Genomic DNA, 21,847 nt, shown 5'->3' with positions numbered 1-21,847 from the left:
GAGGCGGGGGGGGGGGGGGGGATGTCGAAAGGCCTCCCAAACGTCAAAGGACGGGCCGTGACAGAAGATGGAGTCTGTGAGAGTGACCACGGACGACTGCAGCCGTGTTTGCTGATCACGTCTATTGTGGCTACAATGGACCCTCATGTCATGGAGATGATGGAGGAATTCATGGAGAGCGCGTTGGTGCAGTGGGTATGTCATTCGTCATTCATCCCTCTCGCTCATCTTTCCAACAACGGCAGAGAGAAAGTGTCTGGATGGGCCTGATACCAACCTGAATGCTTGAGAAAAGACAGTGGTTCCTACACACGTACTCGAGATGTTCCTTGTGTGCAGCAAAAACAGCCTACTTCTGCTTTTTGGAGGCTTCCTGTGCCTCTTCGTTTTTCCCCACTTCAGCCGTCACACTTCCTGTCCTTAGTGTATTTAGTTTGCCTGAAAAGCTATAGTGGATTAGGAAATACAGAAGGCTCCAGCACCCCCGTCATGAACGACTGAACGAATACAGCAGAGCAAGATGGCTTCCACATGCAATCAGCCTGAAGGACGCCCCACAGCCCTTCCGCTCCAGAAGTGAATTGAGGATGCAAAGCAACTGGTCAGGTTCGCCAGAATGCCTGCAGCGTCTTCAGCAGGGCACTTGGTCAGCGCCTCCTCTGGAGCTTTCTTTCTGCTCACCACCTGAACTTCATGACCCAGTCAGCCCTGGTTTGGAACCATCACCGCCAGTCGCTTCCAGACCCCGCCACAATCAGTCCATTTCTTCCTTGTAGGGGTTGGCTTCGTAAATATGGGATTGAACATGATGACAGCCCTGTAGATGTAAAGTACCTCCACTATCTTCACTTCCACACTGCTGGTCGTCTTTCTTTACTGAGCAGGCGACGGGATCACCGCAGGGAGCCTCTCCAATGGACGTGTTCTAACTTAACAAAGTGTCTCAAACATAGAAGGGAAGGAGGACAAGGAAGCTTTAGCCTACCTACCGACCTACCTGCCTACCTACCTACCTGCCTGCCTACCTACCTGCCTGCCTACCTACCTACCTACCTACCTACCTACCTACCTGCCTGCCTACCTACCTACCTGCCTACCTACCTACCTGCCTACCTACCTACCTGCCTACTTACCTACCTACCTACCTACCTGCCTGCCTACCTACCTACCTACCTACCTGCCTACCTACCTACCTGCCTACTTACCTACCTGCCTACCTACCTACCTGCCTACCTACCTACCTACCTACCTGCGTGCCTGCCTACCTACCTACCTACCTGCCTACCTACCTACCTACCTACCTACCTGCCTACCTACCTGCCTACTTACCTACCTACCTACCTACCTACCTACCTACCTGCCTACCTACCTACCTACCTACCTACCTACCTACCTACCTACCTACCTACCTACCTACCTACCTAGCTACCTACCTAGCTACCTACCTACCTACCTACCTACCTACCTACCTACCTACCTACCTACCTACCTACCTACCGACCGCTTGTGCAGGAGAAAGTCATACACAAAAATCTCAATCTGCGTCATACAAGACCCAACTGGGACGCGTTTAAGGACAAAGTGTCTGGCTGAAGTTGACTACTAGTCAACCATGCAGTCACCAAAGTAATTATGCTAATTAGTCACAGCAGCTCTCACAGGGCTCTAATTTCGTAGCGCAGGCCAAATGGCCAAATTGGATGCGCACAGTGGTGCACTGGACCAAATTACCACGGCGTGGGCTGCGCCCCCCCCCCCCCCCCCCCCCCCGAAATTAGAGCCCATAATATCAATGTAATCTTCAAGACACTTTGAACGCATCATCATGAAACGGACTTCTACTTCTCCTTGGTCATCTCGTACTTGACCTGCTTTTGGTTTTTGGTCCTAGCTTTATTGTACACTAATAATGCGTTTATAGTGGCTTTTCTGAATAGTACACGTTTTCATTTCTACCCACGTACCTGCTACCATACCAAGTATCTGTCTTACTTCCGGCACCAATCATTTGCTTGACCAGGTTTCTCTCCCAGGTTCAGCTCTTCGAGAAGACGGTGGAGATGGAGAATGGTGGCCTGTTCTACAGTCAATATATTGACGTGAACTCCATTTCCCACAATGCCAAGGACTGCTACCTCAAGCTGACCAATGGGATTTTCCTCAATGAGGTCATGAGAATCATGTAAGGCTCGTCTCCGGGTCTTTCCGTCTAGACAACACAGGCTTGGTCAGGAACAGTAAGACTCGTGTGGAGACTTTGGGGGCCAAAAAGCCCCCAAAGTTGGAGTCTGGATGTGCTGGGAAACCTGAGAGTCTGTAAAGTACAGCGCGAATATTTGGAGTATATTCTGGAAAAACATGCATGAAAAGTAGAGCTGTCTGTCTGTAGTTAACGCAGATTAAATGACACCGTCTTACAGTCGTCATAGATGTCCTGCACCACTTGAACACCACTTGAACATACTTCTGTCACTCCAGATGTCCTACAAGTACAACTACAAGTACAACTACAAGGATTGCAAATTTCCCCACTGAGGGACGAATAAAGGCATATCTTATCTTATCTTATAATGACATCACATTTTATATGAGAGATATCAATTTGGGAACTATGGGCCATTATTTCAAACAATACAGTCAGCAAGCATATTTTTGTATGACTATTTTTCTTTATTATTAGCATATTAGCTCTTAAACCTGCCAACAAACGTTCAGCAAATCCAAAACGCGAGCGAGTGAGACCTCTCTAAAACAGGCCAGTAATCATAAAAATTGCAAAGTCAACGTCATGTCTCTTTTCTCTTCTCCTCCATGTTAGTTGCTAATGCTAGCTAACGCTGGACCTCAGCACCATGTGGTTGATCAAGCTGCAGTGAATAGTCGTCCACGTCTGTGCTTGTGTGTCCAGAGACCCCAACCCAAGGGTGGAGAGGCTGTACCACGGTCACAGCGACGACGACATGCAACGGATACAGAACTTTTCCATTTTAAATCGACACCTCAGAGCCTTCTACCAGGTAGGGGAGGGTGTGTGGGGGGGGGGGTGGAGGTCAGGATGCCAGATTACATCATCAGGAGGGAACGCAGCGGCGAGCCTGGTGTTTCTCGTACTGCCTTGCAGCCTTCAGTTTGAACTCACGTACTGACCGGATGTCAGACCACTTGTCATCTTGGGGGTGTCATCTTGGGGGCTCTTTCTGCTTCACATCTTCATGTTTCCCTCAATGGCGCACAGGTCCCCACACGCACCCCCAGACCAAGAGTCTGGATGCCCCCCTGACAATGCTGGTGGCGTGTTGAGTAAATGAACAGTATCCATCTGCCAGTCAAAGACCCCCATCACATGTGTTTGTTTGTGCAGGAGGACCTTCAGCAGTTAATACTGATGCCGCTGCCCAACGTGGCCATCCTGGGGCAGGACCCTCTCACAGGTACAAGATGATGTGATGCTAACGGAGAGATGGCCGTGCTGATGGTCCTTGTGTGTTCAGAGGCGGCCGTGGAAGAGCTGAGGCGCTTGCTGCTGCTCCTGCTAGGATGTGCGGTGCAGGTGAGACCGCCACTATCGTGTCGTATTTGGAGGTCACTGCTGGACAAACCGGAGAGACTCGAAGGACTCGCTGGCTCACGATGGCACCGGAAATATGACAGCGTTTGCTTGAATCCACTTCCTATGTAACTCAGGTTACCGAGACTGCAGTTAAACCTCAGATCATCCGTGCAGCGTCTTACTTTACTGCTGCTGGTACAACAGAGGCCCTCGTGCCACCCCTTGCAGACCATTAGCATTGACATTTGGGAAGGAAAAGCCACAGTCATGGAAATGTACATTTCTATTCTATTTCCATTCCATTCCATTCCAATGCCGATTCCTATTTTATTCCAATTCTATTCCAATTCTATTCCAATTCTATTCCAATTCTATTCCAATTCTATTCCAATTCTATTCCAATTCTATTCCAATTCTATTCCAATTCTATTCCAATTCTATTCTATTCAGCACTAGCGGATCTACGGGATCTTCTAAGTAGACATCCACAATGCAAGAAGAAGAAATATGCGGGTCGCCACACAAATAGAAATAATGTCATATCTTTGGATTCGGGGGGAACCAGTCCGATTGATCCTGATCTGATCCCGACCTGATCCTGTAAAGAACGGTTCCTGGCCACGCCAGTCCACGCCAGTCCACGCCAGTCCACGCCAGTCCACGCCAGTCCACGCCAGTCCACGCCCCTGAAGATACTGACTGACTGCTTTGTGTGTGCAGTGCGAGCACAAGGAGACGTTCATCCAGCAGATCCAGTCCCTGGAGATGGAGACCCAGGCTGCGCTGGCCAGCTGCATTCAGCAGGTGCGTTCAAGTCCACACGGAATCCTGAACTGCTTTAATACATCCCAGACGTTCTTAAAAAGGATTCCCGAGTCAGCGTGAAAAAGAACTACTTTTCTCTCTGCCGGGAGCCTTAAAGGACGTCAACCTCTCCCTAAGATGGATCTTACTTGGCGTCCACAGGGGAGGGATTTGCTCATGTGCCTCAGCCGCATCCATCTTCTCGCTGCAGGTGACTCAGGATCCACGCTCGGTGCTGCCCCTACGATGGGAGGAGCTTCTGGAGGTGCAGGGTGCAGAACTCCAGCTGGTTTTTGGCTCCATGGCCGAGCAGATCCACAGCATGCTGGCCCAAAGAGATGCCCACCTGGAGGTGCAACACAAACACATCAACACACGGAGCAGCCGCCCGTCAGCAATAGCACGTTAGCTGCGGTAGCTCCTCCTTTTTGTGGCCAAGCCACACCCCCCTGTTATGCTGGCACACTGCTGCCACGGCAACCGGCCTGCTGCTCACCGATCCGAGCCCCTCTAGTCCCCTCATGTTGGGATCCACAGGCCGGATGGCCAGGCCGGCGTGGATGGGGTCCAAAGAAGAACACTTCCTGCGTGTTCTTATGTATATTCTTATGTATATTCTTATGTATATTCTTATGGCTCATTCCACCTTCAACGCTAAATTCCCTTTGATTGCGTTAACGCGGACCCTAGATCAGGTCCATGACTAGAGGACGGGGAACCTCAAAGAGCGAAGGGGAGACAAGCCAGGGAGATGCTAGCTATCATCAGGCTGGAGGGACATCCCAGTCAGAGGGAAGGAAGTACTTTGTACTGTATGTACTACAAAGTACGGCTAGAGGATTACACAACTTTGTTTCTACTTTGTATTGCTATAAAAAAATCAGATGCTAGTTTCTCATCACTTCTCCCCGCCTCCCCCCACCCCCCGACCAGCGCATTGCAGAGCTTTGTCGGGAGCGAGAGACCCCTGCTGACACCCCATTGGGTGCCCCCAATGACCAGCCCCCCCAGGGTCTGCTGCTGCAGCTGGCAGACAGCAAGGCCAAAGCCCGCCGCCTCAAACAGCAACTGTGAGTGTGTGTGTGTGTGTGTGTGTGTGTAGGCTGGGCCTTGTGTGTGTGTGTGTGTGTGTGTGTGTGTGTAGGCTGGGCCTTGTGTGTGTGTGTGTGTGTAGGCTGGGCCTTGTGTGTGTGTGTGTGTGTGTGTGTAGACTGGGCCTTGTGTGTGTGTGTGTAGGCTGGGCCTTGTGTGTGTGTGTGTGTGTGTGTGTGTGTAGGCTGGGCCTTGTGTGTGTGTGTGTGTGTAGGCTGGGCCTTGTGTGTGTGTGTGTGTGTAGGCTGGGCCTTGTGTGTGTGTGTGTGTGTGTGTAGGCTGGGCCTTGTGTGTGTGTGTGTGTGTGTAGGCTGGGCCTTGTGTGTGTGTGTGTGTGTGTGTGTAGACTGGGCCTTGTGTGTGTGTGTGTGTGTGTGTAGGCTGGGCCTTGTGTGTGTGTGTGTGTGTGTGTAGGCTGGGCCTTGTGTGTGTGTGTATGTGTGTGTGTGTAGGCTGGGCCTTGTGTGTGTGTGTGTGTGTGTGTAGGCTGGGCCTTGTGTGTGTGTGTGTGTGTGTGTGTAGGCTGGGCCTTGTGTGTGTGTGTGTGTGTGTGTGTAGGCGGGGCCTTGTGTGTGTGTGTGTGTGTGTGTGTGTAGGCTGGGCCTTGTGTGTGTGTGTGTGTGTGTGTGTGTAGGCTGGGCCTTGTGTGTGTGTGTGTGTGTGTGTGTGTGTGTAGGCTGGGCCTTGTGTGTGTGTGTGTGTGTGTGTGTGCAGAGTGGATGTGGAGTGGTTTCATACATAACCCTAATTAGTTGAGTTATCTTATCTTCCTGCCATATCCTGTCAGGTGAGCCAAGGTGTCGATTCTGCTGTCTTGTAGGGACGACAGAGGTGATCAGTTATTGGACTACAAGCAAGAGATTGAGATGCTGGAGGAGGAGGTGACAAAGCTTCACAAGAAGGTATGCTAGCTAAACCATCCAGCTAGCAGCCAGCATGTTTACACTCAATTGAAGTCAAGTAGAATGTTTGAATGCTAAAAGAGCTCCATGAAGGGAAATATGACCTTGTACTTAACCATCCAGGCGGTCCTTGGGGCACGCCCGTCTGTTCCTTTGCCCGTATGCTGTGTGAATCCTATTTCTGCAGAATGGCGCCCTGCAAAATGAGGCGAGGGGCGTGGCCGCTCTGCGGGACGAGCTGGACTGCGTTCGTGAAAAGGCTGCACGGGCTGAGCATCTTCAGAACCAACTTCAGAGATGCCAAGACAGACTGCGCAGCCTGGAGCTGACCCGCACTCGGCTCAAGGTAAGCACGCAGGCATCAACCCCGCACACGAGCAGAAGCAGAGAGGAGAGGGTGACACATCTTCACCTGTCTGTAGAAGACCAGGCCAGACCTTGTCAGGTGTCCGCTACGATGCTAATGCTAACAGACATGAAGTCAAAAAGCACTCCACCATTTTGGCACTGGTGAGACCAAATGCTTGGAATGCTCTAACGTGGTCTGCATGCAGGAGCAGCAGCAGCTGTGTGCGGCGTTGCAGGAGACCAAAGGTCTTCTGGAAGGACAGCTGGCCTCCGCCAGGGCCCGATGCTCCTCACTAAGGGAGCTGGAGAGGGACAATCTTCTGCTGCGCCAGCGGGTGATGGCCATAGAAGCGGTGGGTGGGCTAACGAACCGCGCTCTGCCACGCCACGACCTTCTCACTTTGACTGCATGCCACTCCCCAATATACAACCTGTACCACAACCCACGGCCTGGGTGCCAAGTGTTGCCCGTGGCGCATTCTAAAAATATCATTTCACAAGAAAACAACAACGCAATAAAGCAGGAGTCGCTTTACACAAATGGTGTGTCCGTGTGCACGTGCAGGAGCGCGACACGGAGAGGCAGCGTGTCGATGAGCTGCTGGAGATGAACATGGGCCTGGAGGCGGGCCTGGAGGCGGACCTGCAGCGGTGCGGTGGCGGCAGCTTCCCTCCTCAGCGCCATTTTCTCCAATCAGAGGAGGACTCTGACGAGGAGCTGATTGGTCAGCGCCTTGTCATTGAAGACATTTTCATTAACTGATAAGAGAAAATATGTTGGGGGGGGGGACTGGCCACGGGTTATCAATCATAAAGAAATAACATGATATCAAATATTCATTTCCCCACTTCCCATATCAGCTCTTTTTATTGTCTTCTATGTTCTTCATGCATCCAGACCAGAAGCCTCTGAGCGTGGAGGTGGACCAGGCGTCGGCACTGAGGCTGCTGGGGGCTGAGCAGGAGAACCAGCAGCTGAGGAAACGTTTGGAGGAGCTGCAGGCCCAGCGGGAGGTCAGGGGTCAAGATGATTTTGATGCAAGTAGAAATGATCCTTACTCACGCAAACTGGGCCTTCTGACATAAAGAGATTTGGGATGGCGGCCCCTCTAGTTAAGTGCTGAGGGGTCTCAACTGCTCTCGTCCTGGAACCCCCAGTCGCTTAAAGTGAGCCGCCTTTACTGAGCTAAACGTAGCTTAAAATGGCCGCCTTTACTGAGCTAAACATAGCTTAAAATGGCCGCCTTTACTGAGCTAAACGTAGCTTAAAATGGCCGCCTTTAGCTGCTATTTAAGGACCTGCCTGAAAGGCTTCCAACCAGTCTTATTGATGACCTTTTGTGATGCCAATCCATGTTCCTGTCTTGTATTCAACTACTTGACGTGAGAGAAGAGGAAAGCATTAGAGTTCCACGCCGAGTGTGCAGGAGAGGCAGAAATGCAGAATGAGAAGGTCTGACGTTTGACTCCCACCCGACCTTACAGTTCCACAACTTCAGGAATGAAAATGCCGCCTTGAAGCGACATCTGGAGGAGCTCATGGCCAAGCTGCAGCAGGTGGAAGACGAGAGGCGAGACGCCAGAGTGAAGACGTCCGAGCAAGACCAGAACAGCGACAGGGGGGCCCAGAGATCTGAATCCCGCAGGGGGGAAACAGCAGGAATGGTGAGGCCGATGGAGGAGAGGGAGCAAAGACGAGGAATCATTGCGACACCAAGGGAAGCAGGGGTCGGGGAAGAGGTTCTCCATGTTGGAGGGAAAGCAGATGAGCAGCCCAAAGGGAGAGGAGACGCAGAGGGGGACCAGAGAGACATGCAAAAGGAAGAAGACCCTACGGCTGTAGACCAGGCTGGGTGCAATCTCCACCAGACCCAGAAGGAGGCCGATAGGCAGGCGCCGGCGGCCCCCGACCTGTGCTCCAAGCTGGAGGAACAGAGCAGGAAGACGTGGGAGGCCGAGCAGAGGCTGCTGCTCCTGGAGGCCGAGCTGCAGCACCTGAGGAGCGCTGCAGAGGACCTGGGGGAGGCCCGCAGGCAGATGGAGGTACGGACGAGGGAACGGATGACTGGTTGGATGTGTGCTTGATAGATCAATAAGAATAAAAACACCTCGGGGATGCGACACGTTACTCTCACATAGAATGTCGGTCACCTTCTCTCCCTCGGGGTCAGGATCTGCAGTCAGAGGCTCGGGCCACGGAGGAGGAGCTGTATCGTCTGCGGAGCCAAGCTGAGCTTCACAGCATGCAGACCACGGTTATTGCCGGCCTGGAGGCCGAGCGGGCCGCGCTGGAGAGAGACAGGGATGCGCTACGCGGCACCGTGGATGCCCTGCGAGCCGCCCAGCGCAAGGTGGGAGTACACGCACAATACACGTTATTACATCACATGCTTCCATGAGATGTCATCCTGCGGGGATGAAGACGGAAAAGAACATCAAGACGACGAGAAGTAAATGTTTCATGTCTGGTGGCTCCATCTCCACATTTCACCGCTCTTTGACCTCCAAGGCTCTTGAAGCGCTGTGACACTCTTAGCACCTTCACCCACTGATGAAGCACCCTCAGGAGCACTATCTGGCCTGAGGAGCACCATCTGGCCTGAGGGTACCTCCACACCATCAGGGGAGGGCGGCAGATGGAGTGATATTGCAAGGGATGAGTGTCTGCATGACCTGCTGCTGCTTGAAGGCTGATGATGATGATGATGACGATGATGATGATGATGGGATGTGGATAGTGGCGTGAAGGTGATGTGTCGGATGAGAGCAGTGTGGGCTTTTCTGCTGGTGAAGATGGAGGTGCACAGGTGAGTCCTGGTCAAACTGCAGGATGCTCCACACCAGAATCCTTTCCTTCCATCCTCCATCCTTTGGATGGGAAAGGTGTAGAACATCATTTATCATTTCCTTCACTGAATAACGTCTTCATGCATGAAATGTCTTCTTGTATTCTCCAGGATATGATATGAAACACTCGCTTTCTGATGATGAGTAGGGATGGATACGGCTGACAGCAGCCAGAAGGTAGCTCAGCGGTATGACACATGGCCAGCAGAGGGAGCCATGCTGTAGTTGTTGTTACTCCTGTATGGAGGTGAAGGACTGTGGTGGCGTATCTTCTCCTTGGGATTGCTTTCCGTCTTTTGGGATGTTGTTGCTTTCTTTCCTTTGTTAATTAAATAGATCAAAAAAACTTCCAAGCTAAGACAAAGTGAGAAGCGTTGTAATGAGAGCGTCACCAGCCTGACTAGGCAGAGAACGGGGGATAGGCTCCAGCATACCGCCACCCTCGTGAGGAATGTGACCTGCTAGGTCTAGGAGACGTGTGAAGTTCGGAAGCAATTGTAAATCTAACAATCATCACCTTGTCCTCCTTCACCAGAGCGACCAGTTAGCGTTGACCGCTGAGACGCTCAAGACCGAGCTGGATCGACAGACTCGCACCTTGGACGCGTCTCGCCGTCGGGAGGAGGAGCTGGAGGCGGAGCTGCGTGACGCCGCCCTGGAGGCTCAATCCGCCGCCCGAGTGCGGGACCAGGCGCTGCTGGATGTCTCGCGCCTGGAGCAGGATAAGGAGACGTGGCAGGCAGAGCTGGACGGCCTCTGTAAGGAAGCCAGGCAGCGGGACAGGGAGTCGGCCAGACTGAGGCAGCAGCTGGAGACCACCAACGCGGCTCTGGACCACAGCAACCAGAGGGTCCGGGCCTTGGATGCTGATCACAGGTGAACCACACTCCTGACCACGGGCAGGTATTTCATCAATCAGTGGCGTAGCGATGGCCATCTTGCTGCTCATCCCCACCGACTTGCCAAATAGCGACTGAGTGGGTATGAATGGTGGCTAATTGTTACCCAATCGCCATGTCGGGGATGGCGGCTCCCTCTTCTTTCAACAAGCTATTTTCCCAGGAGAGCTTGATTGCCAACCCATCTGAGGTGTGTGTGTGTGTGTGTGTGCATAGGTGTGTTTGTCAGCAGCTGTCCGAGTCCAAGGAGCTCTGTGCTCGGCTAAGAGACCTGGAGACTGATCTGGGCGCTCGACTGGGCAGCCTGGACGAGCGTCACCGGCAGCTGCAGGAGCAAAATACACAAACACGAGCCAAGATGAGCTCACTGATGCAGGTGACAAAAGGCTGTGTAGCTGTGGAGTAGTACACATAGGAGTACACGGTGCACACAGCAGTACACATAATAGCACATAGTAGTGCACACAATGGTACATAGTGTACATAGTAGTACACACAGTAGTACATACTGTACGTAGTAGTACACCTGACATAGTAGTAGTACACGTTGTAGAGCCACTGATGATGACATAGTCATAGTAGTAGTACACGGAGTAGAGCCACTGATGACGACATAGTCATAGTAGTAGTACACGGAGTAGAGCCACTGATGATGACATAGTAGTAGTACACGGAGTAGAGCCACTGATGATGACATAGTCATAGTAGTAGTACACGGAGTAGAGGTACTAATGATGACATAGTAGTAGTGCACGGAGTAGAGGCACTGATGACGACATAGTCATAGTAGTAGTACACGGAGTAGAGGCACTGATGATGACATAGTAGTAGCACACGGAGTAGAGCCACTGATGACGACATAGTCATAGTAGTAGTACACGGAGTAGAGGCACTGATGACGACATAGTCATAGTAGTAGTACAACGGAGTAGAGGCACTGATGACGACATAGTCATAGTAGTAGTACACGGAGTAGAGGCACTGATGATGACATAGTAGTAGTACACGGAGTAGAGGCACTGATGACGACATAGTCATAGTAGTAGTACACGGAGTAGAGGCACTGATGATGACATAGTAGTAGCACACGGAGTAGAGCCACTGATGATGAGATGATGACATAGTGTCTTCTCCAACCAGGATCTGTCCAGCGAGCAGGAGCACCGTCAGCATCTGACCTCTGAAGTGGGACGTCTCAACCAGGAGCTCCAAGAAGCTCAGAGGGAAGTCAAGAGCGCCACAGAGCGTCTCAACCAATCACGGGACAGAAGTGAGACATCTAAAAGTGGAGCCCGTCCTCAGTTAGCCATCAACAGCGGTTCAGAGCAAACACACCTTTGCCGGACGGGCCCCCCCGAACCCCCTGAGGATGACAAAGGTCGCGACCTCGCTGATGCCACGACGGAGACAGAGGGGCGGCTCAGCAAGAGGCTGCTGGAGCTGGAGAAAGAGGTGCGGGCGTCTTAGCGTTGTGGCTCCTATCTGAAGGTCGTCTGCGTTGCGATCTGGCATGCTTCCAGCACGACCGCACAGATGAGCACGAGTGGAGCCGTCTTGGGTGAACGTGTGCCCAAACACGCACCCCTACCGTGTGGCGCGTGCCGTTATGTTTAAGACAACATGAAAGGTTTACCTTTGCTGATTTCTTCTCTTCCCCGCTCTGATCACATGTTCCTCAGAGAGCCGTGGCGCCGCCAAGCCAGGAGGCGTTGCTGTCTCGTCTGTCCCGGTCCCAGGAGGCGTGTGAGCACCTGAGGGAGCAGCTGGAGGCTCTGCGCCGACACTCGCTCGGCTTGCAGGACTCGTGCACTCGACTGCAGACGCTCAACACTCAGCTCCAGGTGATGCACGCGTGCGGGCCTTGAATCACGCACACACGCGATGAGTAACGTGACGTGCAGCAGGCGTGTTGAGCAGGACACCTTGAGGCCAGTGAGAGCCTGGGAGGAACCAGCCTAGCAACGGCCCAGCGTGAAAAAGACAAAGCTACCTAGACTTAAGATATCTCCGCGGTTGTGAACGTGCTCGGTGAGATCTTCTTGAAATGGAAGCCCTGAAAGCGGGACGGATGACGGAGTGGCAGGGATTTGACACGTCTGCTGAATATGGGAGCTTCCATATTTGACAGACATCATGGAATTCATGGACTGCAGTCAGGGAAATGTGACTTACGCATGCCATTATTGATATTTGGGAGTAAGATGGCAGCATGTTGGAACGGGGGAAGAAACCGGAGTACCCCGAGAAAACCCACGCATGCACGGGGAGAACATGCAGACTCCACACAGAGATGGCCGAGGGTGGAATTGAACTCCGGTCTCCTAGCTGTGAGGCCTGCATGCTAACCACTGGCTGCTAACCGCCACGCAGCCCTGAGTTCATCTACAGTCATTTTAAATAATACCCCCCCCCCCCAACAGTTCATGTCAAACGGGACCATCTGAAGTGGTCCCGCCACTTCACTACTCCTCATGACATGCCGCTCTGCTCAGGTGGAACAAGCCGCCTCCAACTCCCAGCATGCCGAGGTGCTGGCGCGCTGCAGCGACAGCGAGGCCAGGTGTGCGGCGCTGCGGGCGGAGTCGGAGGTGTGGTCACGGGAGCGGGAGGAGTCGCTGGCCCGGATGGAGGCGCTGAGGAGGGACCACCAGAGAATGACTACGCTGCAGCAGCGGCAGGAGGCGGAGCTCGAAGAACTTCTGGACAAACACTCTCGCCTACGTGCCAGCAACCGCGGTCTGGAGGCGCAACACAGAGAGCTGGAGGCCAGGTACACGCTAACGCCAGATGGCTGCCATCCTCCCATTGCTATGATATGTTGTGATGAGCGGCATTTACACAGCACATTGTCGCTGGCCATTTTCCCTGCCAGACGCCTGACGTGTTGTCTCATGTGTAGCTACAAGGAGCTGCTGGATGCTAAGAGCCAGCTGGAGGAGAGAGAGCGAGAGGTGAAACTGGAGCGAGAAGAGATGGAAGCTGAAGCCCGTCGCAGGTCGGAAAGAGAAGGAGAGCTGGAGAGGCTGAAGGAGGACAGCGAGAGGTGACAAACGCTCAGTTTTGACGTAGAGAATAACGCTTGGTCATGGTCGGACGACGCTCCCGTCTCCGTCACGCGCTCCGTCTCCGTCATGCGCTCCTCACTATCATGTTGCCGCTTCATTGACTTTATCCAGCCTTGACTTTGGGATGCTTGGAGGATTTTGGTGGCTTTTGGCTAGCTCGGCCAAAAGGGCTTCTATTCCCGTCAATAACAAGAACAACAGCTGGACTCTATTGGGCGTCAGTGCATGTTATCCATCCACCCACCCATCGGCGTGCCCGGAACAGCGTCCGGATATTAGTATTGGGGAACAATGAAAACATCCAATCAGAATGCTGCGTTTCTTGGTGAGACCGCAGCGCATGCCCAGATCAGCCAATGGAATGATGACTGTGTTCAGCAGTCGGGGGCGGGGACAGAGCGATGGCGACACTGCCTGCCCCTCAAAAGGAGGAGGAGGCTCAACTTAGTTAGTTCGCATCCCTATTTTGCTTTGTAAGCACACCACCTTTCACCTCAACTCACCTCAATTTATTCCCAATTATTAGTATTGTAATTATCATTCTTTTTATTTTATTTTTCCTGGGGGGAATTTTGAATTTTACTCCAATACAAATACTTCTCTGCCCTCTACAAATACAAATACTTCTAGAGGTAACGAAGCCGCAAGACAAACAAGAAGAAGGTGAGGGGGGAGTGGATATGAGCTGGAAGAAACAGAAACAAGGAGGAAAATGCTGGTTTGCCTCCACAACAAACCAAAGCCACCGTCGCCCCCCCCCCAGCCTAACTAACTCAACTTCCCGCCCGCCAATCCCAAGGTTTACCAGCCCAGCCCAAAAGCGTCCCCAAAGTTATTGTTCAAGCCTGAGATGAAAGCCGCAGTTCCCCTCACCTGTCAGTCCACCTGGCGAAGATCCTGGGGTCCGGTACCTCACGGCAAAGTCCAATCCGCTCAATTCCACCAGCTGGTTGCTCGACAGTTTGGGCCTCGGGGCTCGAATGCCGGCTCTCCGGACCGCAGGTCGGCGTGTGACGTCACTACCTATTCCCCACAACTGGAACGCCGGACTGGTCTTGTTAAATACACGCCTGCAGAGGGCGTGCCTTCTCCCCCCACCATAGCCCCTTCCTGCTGGGGATAGTAATGATGATGATGATGATAGTAATGCTATGTATACCGTATGTAGGTATATGTATATAGGTAAATGTTCCCGTACGCATAGGTCATGCCAGTAGATTTCTTCCAGCTGAGCCTTGAAGATAGTGACACGCCCTCTAAGCACACCTTGCAGTGCAACCTACTTTGGTGTCCACAGCTTCGCTGACTGACGTGTGGAGTAATAATATATTAATATCATAGTTAATAATATATAACATTAACATCATTGAAGGCAAACATGCATACAGAAGATGCATGCGCCCTTCCCTCGCTGACACCCCCCCCCATACAGAATGTGCTCTATACAAACACAACATGCTAACATGCTTACATGATTATTATCTGGACCCTACCCCACCCCCAGGTGTAATGATAGCGTATGGGTTCCATTTGGTGCTTTGCTCGAGGGTCTGTGGTCTGCTGTGGGAGTCAGACATCCTGTCTGAAATCATACTACATTAAGAAAAACGTAGCTGCTTAGTATTTCATCCTCTTGAAGACACAAGGAAGATGAAAGCCTGTGTTTACCACGGAGTGGACCCCCCCACTGTGAACATTACATCTGCTTCAAGTGTTGATGGGAGAGCCAAACGCAGATGATTGCTTACCTCAATAAAGTTTTGCAGCCACTTCCATCATTTTTAGCTCCTATCATGTCGCCGTGTGACTCGTTATGTTGTGTAATCATAGAATAATGGATTTCATTTAGCAAGCACTTGATCCAAAGCCGTCTGTGGGCCATGACAAATGTGTGTGTGTGTGTGTGTTTAGGCTCCAGGCCCAACAGAAGCATCTGGTGGCGTCCCAGGCCGAGCTGCTGGCCCAGGGCTCCATGCTGAGAGGAGAGCTGAGCGCCTCTCATCTGGAGAGAACACGCCTGGATGGGGAGCTCAGCGCCCTGAGGGAAGCCAACCAAAGTCTAGACCTCAGCAACGCCCGCCTCACCAGCCAGTACCAGGTACCGACAGTCCGCTGTTCCGCTCCAGTCCCGTGGGTGGCAGTAATGCACGTTTTAGCATGGTGTCTCTGATGCAAGTGGACTGTGACAGCCATCCATCCATTGGTTTCTATGCCTTGGTTCAATGAAGGCTGGTTGCCATTGACAACGGCAGGGAGGCAGCTACAGTTTGTGAAGCTCTAGTCAACCAGTGTCAGTGAAGAATCAAATAGCCATTTCCATCCTTTGATTGTACATCAGCCCGGACATCGAACATCAGACATCAGACATCAGACATCAGACATCAGACAGATGGTTGACTTAGCCTTCACGCCGGCGTTCCTGTCATGGACCAAAGGCTGCAGTCACCTTCCGTCCTGCAATGGGGAAGGGCGCGTATTGGAGTGGAGGCGTCTATTGACTGTCTTCTGCATGTGTTTCCTTCCAGCTGCTGAGCCAGCTGAAGGGCAACATGGAGGAGGAGAACCGGCATTTGGTCCAACAGAACCAGAGCCTGTTGGCGGAGAACCGGGCCTTACTGGAGCAGAGCCTGGAGCGCCGGGACCAGCACTATACGCAGCAAAAAGAATATCAGTTAGTGTACACGCACACGCACACGCACGGGAGAGACGAGCGAGGATGAGGTGGATTGAAGAGTAAAAGTTACTCACCGCAGGTCTTCTTAGGAACAGGACTGATAGAGTTGGAGCTCCTAGCAGGAGCCCACCGTACACCCTGCTGGCAGATTATCCACAGCTATAGTCATTCAGGCAGAGACCCTTCTAGTCCAGTAGGTCACATAGCCCCCAAACATGGTCAGTCAGTTAGGGCCCCCCCCCGTTTGCCATCTTACTTACTTGCTATTTTCTGCATTTCCTGTGTTGATGGCAGCCAGCGGCTGTGAGGAGAGCAGCTGTCATTCTTTCATTCAAGGGTAGAAACATGCGCTTCATGCTAAAGGCCAGCAGAGGGCCCCCTTTACATTTAAGCATCCGTACACAGGATAGTTCCCATGCAGTACTACTACTTGGATTATGGAAGGTATTTATTTGAAAAGTATCTTGATGTGATTAACTACCAACATTCAACCATGAAGAGCACGACTGATTCTTCAGATGTTGGCAAAGGGTGAATGGTGAGGATTGTACTTGTACTTGTACACATTTCCAGTAGTCTACTGCCAGCAAAAGTATAAAACACCCGCGGCATTCTGGAGCCTTTTTTTCTGGACTCGGTCGGCATCCACGTGTCCACCTCCGTGTCAGTCTGAGCAGGACCTTCTGGAAGGAATGAATGATGCTTAGCAAGCTTCACCACAGAGACAGTACCTTCATGTCTTCTCCTGCTGGCCTGAGAACAGCTGGACATCCGTTGCCGATAGGACGCCTCCGTCCGCTCACAGCAAGTGTTTGTCTTCTCCTCCAGGGAGAAGCTGAGCGAGCTCCGTCGGGAGAAGCAGAAGCTGGTAGAGAAGATTATGGACCAGTACCGAGTTCTGGAGCCGAATGTGCCACCTTCACCTTGGAAGGCCAAGTACTTGACACTATACACTATGCAGTATATGCAGTACATGCAGTATATGCAGTATCACGGGGTCCCCAACCTTTTTTTCACGTACCGGCAATGTGTGGCAGAAAAATACAGCAAATATAAAACAACGACGTGGCGAAATAAAAATAGCATCGGGGGGAGCCCCGAGCTTGGTTGAGACCAGATGGTCCATGGAGGTGGGATGGAGACGGAGAGTCCCGAAGAAATTATTATTTCTGTGCGGCCCGGTAGCAAATGTACCACGGACCGGTACCGGTACCCGGCCTGGCGGTTGGGGACCCCTGCAGTATCACACTCAAACACAGTCACCGCTGAGACAATTGTTCTAAGTCCATAACATGGGGGTGGGCAAGCGGCCATTTTGTTTGCTGAAAGCGCTGCTGCTAAAGGAAGCACGTGGAGCGGAGCCTATACCACACCTCGACACGCCAAAGACCATTGGTCCTTCCCGGCGCACTCGGTCACAGGATTCAACTCCTGTGTGAGTATAGTCTGCCCCCCCCCCCGGACAGTTTTGGGAAATCAATGTGAAAAAGTTTGCCCCCCCAGAGGTAGACTCCTGATCCAACTGTTAAGAGGCTATGGTTCGTTTACGCTCAAGTCAGCCTGTTTCACGGTGTGTTGCCATGACAACCAGGGTACGGCTGTTTAGAAAGGAAGCCTTTCCTGTTGGCCTGTTGGCCTGTTGGCCCCGGCTGCGTGCTGCCTTCGCTAACTCTTGGCTTCACGGTGGCCTTGCAGGAAATCCAACTGGATTGCCGACCGCATGAAGAAGCTCATCAAACCTCGGGGGGGAGCGCGAGATGGACGCGGCCTCGTCACGGCCGCCGGAAGCGTGGAGAACCTGGCCGACGGCCGCCAATCCCCGTCGGACACGCCTGAGCGCGGTGAGGGACGCACGCTGATGTCTGCTTTTCACATGGCTAGCCACACTGGCTCGCCGCCGTCACCTTTCCATCACCCGCCACGGACGCACAGACGTCACCTCAGGACGAGCAAGTCAGCTCTTCCTCTCCGATCCTTTTCTCCAATCTTTCCCTTCGATCCTTCTCTCCGATCCTTCTCCCCGATCTTTCCTGGGTGTCGTCTCGCTGCTTCTAAAGCCGCCCGGAGAGGCGAGCATTCATTTCCTGCCCTTTCAAAGGAGGCCACATTTAGTAGCTTCTTCTTCTTTGGACCGCAAGTTGTTGCTGCAAGATGTGGTCTCCATCCCAGCCAAGTAAGACTAAGCTAACTAAGCATCCTAACTAACCGAGCCCCCCCCCCAAAAAGGTGCAAAGAAAATAATGTTTGGAAAATGAGTTTGGGGAAAGTTGGGATATTATGGATATATTATTATAGATAGATAGATTATGGGTCAGAAATTGTATTAAGGCTTTTTGACTGCATTCTTTGAAAGGGATTTTTAAAGGATTGTGAAGTGATCATTTTGGGCTGCCCCGAGTGACCCCCCCCCCCCCCCCCCCCGGGTTTGGGCTGCTCGCCTAAAGTAAATGAAAGAAGTCAAATGATCAAATGGTGACCTTGCAGATCCTTGCAGCGCTCCAGGTTCTCCACGCCCTTTGAGAAGACCTCCGGTCCATTCCCTTGCTGACATATCTCTTCCCGGCGACCCTGTCCCACACTCTGGCTCCAGGGGGCGGCGGAAGTTGGGCTCCCGTCACGGTTGGGGTCTGACCAGAGGCGGCGCCGCAATCTCTCAGTCCTTCAGTCCAGGTGACCAAAAGAACCCCCCTCGCTGCCGTCTGCCGTCTAAACAGAACGCCGCCGCCTCCTCCACCGTCGTCTGGGAGAGGGAAGGAGGTGAAACGAGCGCCCCCTGCCCAGCAGAGGTCGCAGGGGCCGGCCGGGAGAGCCCTGAGGAGGAGGAGGAGGAGGAAGAGGAAACGAGATGAGCGCTCGTGGTTGCTGCTGCTCCTTCGGGCAAAATGGAAAACTACTGGGAATAATACAGCGACTACCTTGGAATGATTTTTGATGATTGATGCACATCATGAAGTCATGACAATCTTGACATAAATCATCGGATGGATTTCTGAAATAATACACGCTTTGTAAATCCTGACATTATGATGGAGGCCTGTAGATCAGTATGTGGGCCTCACACCCAAAAGGCAAGCAACACAAATAGTCACAGTACCTTTATTATTGTGCTTTGCATCATAGTACCACTAAACCGCAGCAGAGTACAGTAGTACAGTATATTCATCATATTTTCCATTTTCCTTTGATTTTGAATGACCTAAAGAAGTATTATGGAATTCCACATAAGGGTATTTATACAGTATACAGTATGTTTTTAATGAGCTATATAGGATATATATATATATATATACCATGGAATTCCACATAAGGGTATTTATACAGTATACAGTATGTTTTTAATGAGCTTTATAGGATATATATATATATATATACACCATGGAATTCCACATAAGGGTATTTATACAGTATGTTTTTAATGAGCTATATAGGATATATATATATACACACATATATATGTATACCATGCAATTCCACATAAAGGGTATTTATACAGTATGTTTTTAATGAGTCATATATGATAGATACATACGTACCATAAATGACTATACAGTATGTTTTTAATGAGCTATATATGATAGAGATGTACCATGGAATTCCACATAAAGGGTATTTATACAGTATGTTTTTAATGAGCTATATATGATAGAGACGTACCATGGAATTCCACATAAATGATTATACAGTATGTTTTTAATGAGCTATATATGATAGAGACGTACCATGGAATTCCACATAAATGATTATACAGTATGTTTTTAATGAGCTACATATATACTATGATCGAGACGTACCATGGAATTCCACATAAATGATTATACAGTATGTTTTTAATGAGCTACATATATACTATGATCGAGACGTACCATGCAATTCCACATAAAGGATATTTATACAGTATGTTTTTAATGAGCGATATATGATCGAGACGTACCATGGAATTCCACATAAATGATTACACAGTATGTTTTTAATGAGCGATATATGATCGAGACGTACCATGGAATTCCACATAGAGGGTATTGGTCCAGGACCCTGAAGTGGTCAACACCACAGTGGCGTCAGCAGTGACGGAGTGAAGCAGCACTTAGCGCTGCAATAAAGCTTTATGGGATTATCCCAGATGTCCCGGCGGCTCCCTGCTGATTGATCTGCTGTAAATTGGCTCCCTTCAAGGTAAAAAGGAGAGGCTGTTAGAGGCCAGCCGGACTATTAGTCAGGAATGCTCAGTAAACACAGTACATACAGTACATCACCTGATATGCAAGATGTACTACTGTACTTTACTGCATACACGATACTATGGATGAGTTCTGCTTGCTAACTGCTGGGCTGGGCCAGGGTGGGGTCACGGGGGTGCCGGGTGGGATGGGCCAGGGTGGGGTCACAGGGGGTGCCGGTGGGCTGGGCCAGGCAGGGTGGTGTTGGTGGCATCTTCCCACTTGGGGGTGCCAGCTGATTAAGAGTTTTAGTGTGCGGGGGCGGGGGCGGGGTTGGGGGCGAGAGAGCGCTGCGACCCTGTGACCTCTCCTCTTCACAACAGTCTAACAACCTCATGGCTTTCAGCCAGCTTTTACTGGATGAGGCGCACCCAAAGGTGAACTTCTCTCTCTCCATCCATCTCTCCCACCCCGCCCCCCCTCCCTGAGTGTATTAAGCAGCTCAGTAAAAAGCTGATTTATTCTCTCCAAGATATCGATCGCTTTTTGCATTAAAGATGATAATTCATTGCCTTGGCCCCTTTTAACACACTCCAAATACAAACAACCCCCAACCCCCGCCGCCCACCCCCACCCAATAACTTCTCCTGCAGAGAAAGAAAAGGACCCACCTGGCCTTCTGTCTCACCAGCAAATATAACATCATAGCAGAACTTCTACTCCAGGTCCGGGGGTGGGGGTGGTCCCTGCCCCCCCCCAGGGCAGAGCCAAAGGCAAAAAGAAAAGGTCACAGGGGAGCTAAAAGGACAACAGGAAGGCACAAAGCAGCAACCAAGGAAAAACCAGCGACCTCAACTACTCACACGAAAGAGAAGGCAGCAGGGAACTAGGGAAGGTACTAAGGAAAGTTAGGTGAAGGCGTCAGGAGTCCCGAGGCATCCCGAGGCATCCCGAGGCATCCTGAGGCATGGACGACGCAGGGAAGGGCGAGGACAACCTGACAGGGTGGGGGGTGGGGGGGCACAGCAGGGCTGCAAGGAGACAGCAGAGGGCAGCAGACCAAGCAGTCATGACAACACCACAGTCATCCGCATATCATAACTATATCTTTCCATTCTTATATTCATACTCTACACTGTTCATATCATGACTTTATCATTTCTTCTATTCATATCATAACAACACTTCATAACCCCCACCTCTCTGTGGCCCCTCACTGGTCTCCTCGGGGAGAGTTGGGGGCCGCCCTCGGCTCGGCCTAACTAACCAGATAACCACCAGCTGGTTCTCTCGGGGCGGGGTTTACTGGGTGGTAGGAGGCAGTCCCTCTACTTTCATACTTTCTCAGTGACAATTCCACGTGCACCCGCATACACACATATGCACCCACATACACACATATGCACCCGCATACACACATATGCACCCGCATACACACATATGCACACATATGCACCCACATACACACATATGCACACATATGCACCCACATACACACATATGCACCCA

General features: G+C 51.5%; 1 protein-coding gene and 1 long non-coding RNA gene across 4 annotated transcripts; one reads left to right on the top strand and one right to left on the bottom strand.

The window, feature by feature from the left end:
* Positions 1-36: 36 nt before the first annotated feature.
* On the top strand, positions 37-20,515 carry ccdc88b (coiled-coil and HOOK domain protein 88B). 3 transcript variants are annotated; one of them, XM_078788212.1, is made up of 26 exons: positions 37-195; positions 2,034-2,182; positions 2,909-3,017; positions 3,362-3,431; positions 3,492-3,550; positions 4,271-4,354; positions 4,566-4,706; positions 5,288-5,424; positions 6,267-6,348; positions 6,536-6,694; positions 6,903-7,049; positions 7,262-7,421; positions 7,595-7,710; positions 8,182-8,739; positions 8,868-9,047; positions 10,079-10,419; positions 10,659-10,818; positions 11,583-11,894; positions 12,122-12,283; positions 12,935-13,212; positions 13,342-13,485; positions 15,419-15,605; positions 16,033-16,178; positions 17,010-17,117; positions 17,877-18,022; positions 18,666-20,515. In XM_078788212.1, the coding sequence occupies exons 1-26, from the start codon at positions 136-138 to the stop codon at positions 19,028-19,030; spliced, it is 4,560 nt and encodes a 1,519-aa protein (XP_078644338.1). In that variant the 5' UTR covers positions 37-135; the 3' UTR covers positions 19,031-20,515. The 3 variants fall into 3 exon arrangements, with proteins under 3 accessions (XP_078644338.1, XP_057919667.2, XP_078644339.1); XM_058063684.2 differs by having other exon boundaries at positions 7,595-7,734; XM_078788213.1 differs by having other exon boundaries at positions 7,595-7,734; positions 18,772-18,960.
* LOC131110507 (uncharacterized) lies at positions 16,434-21,227 on the bottom strand. Its single transcript, XR_013625264.1, has 5 exons — positions 21,010-21,227; positions 20,178-20,347; positions 19,097-19,170; positions 18,659-18,992; positions 16,434-16,864 (listed from the first exon to the last, which is right to left on the bottom strand). It is a non-coding gene; the product is annotated as an uncharacterized LOC131110507 (long non-coding RNA).
* Positions 21,228-21,847: the final 620 nt, after the last annotated feature.

The sequence above is a fragment of the Doryrhamphus excisus genome, linkage group LG22 (genome assembly GCF_037039965.1).
Source record: "Doryrhamphus excisus strain RoL-2023G ecotype Guam linkage group LG22, RoL_Dexc_Guam_v1.1, whole genome shotgun sequence".
Taxonomy (NCBI): Eukaryota; Metazoa; Chordata; class Actinopteri; order Syngnathiformes; family Syngnathidae; genus Doryrhamphus; species Doryrhamphus excisus.
The sequence above is the reverse complement of the archived record's forward strand: the minus strand, read 5'-3'. Positions and strand labels throughout refer to the sequence as shown.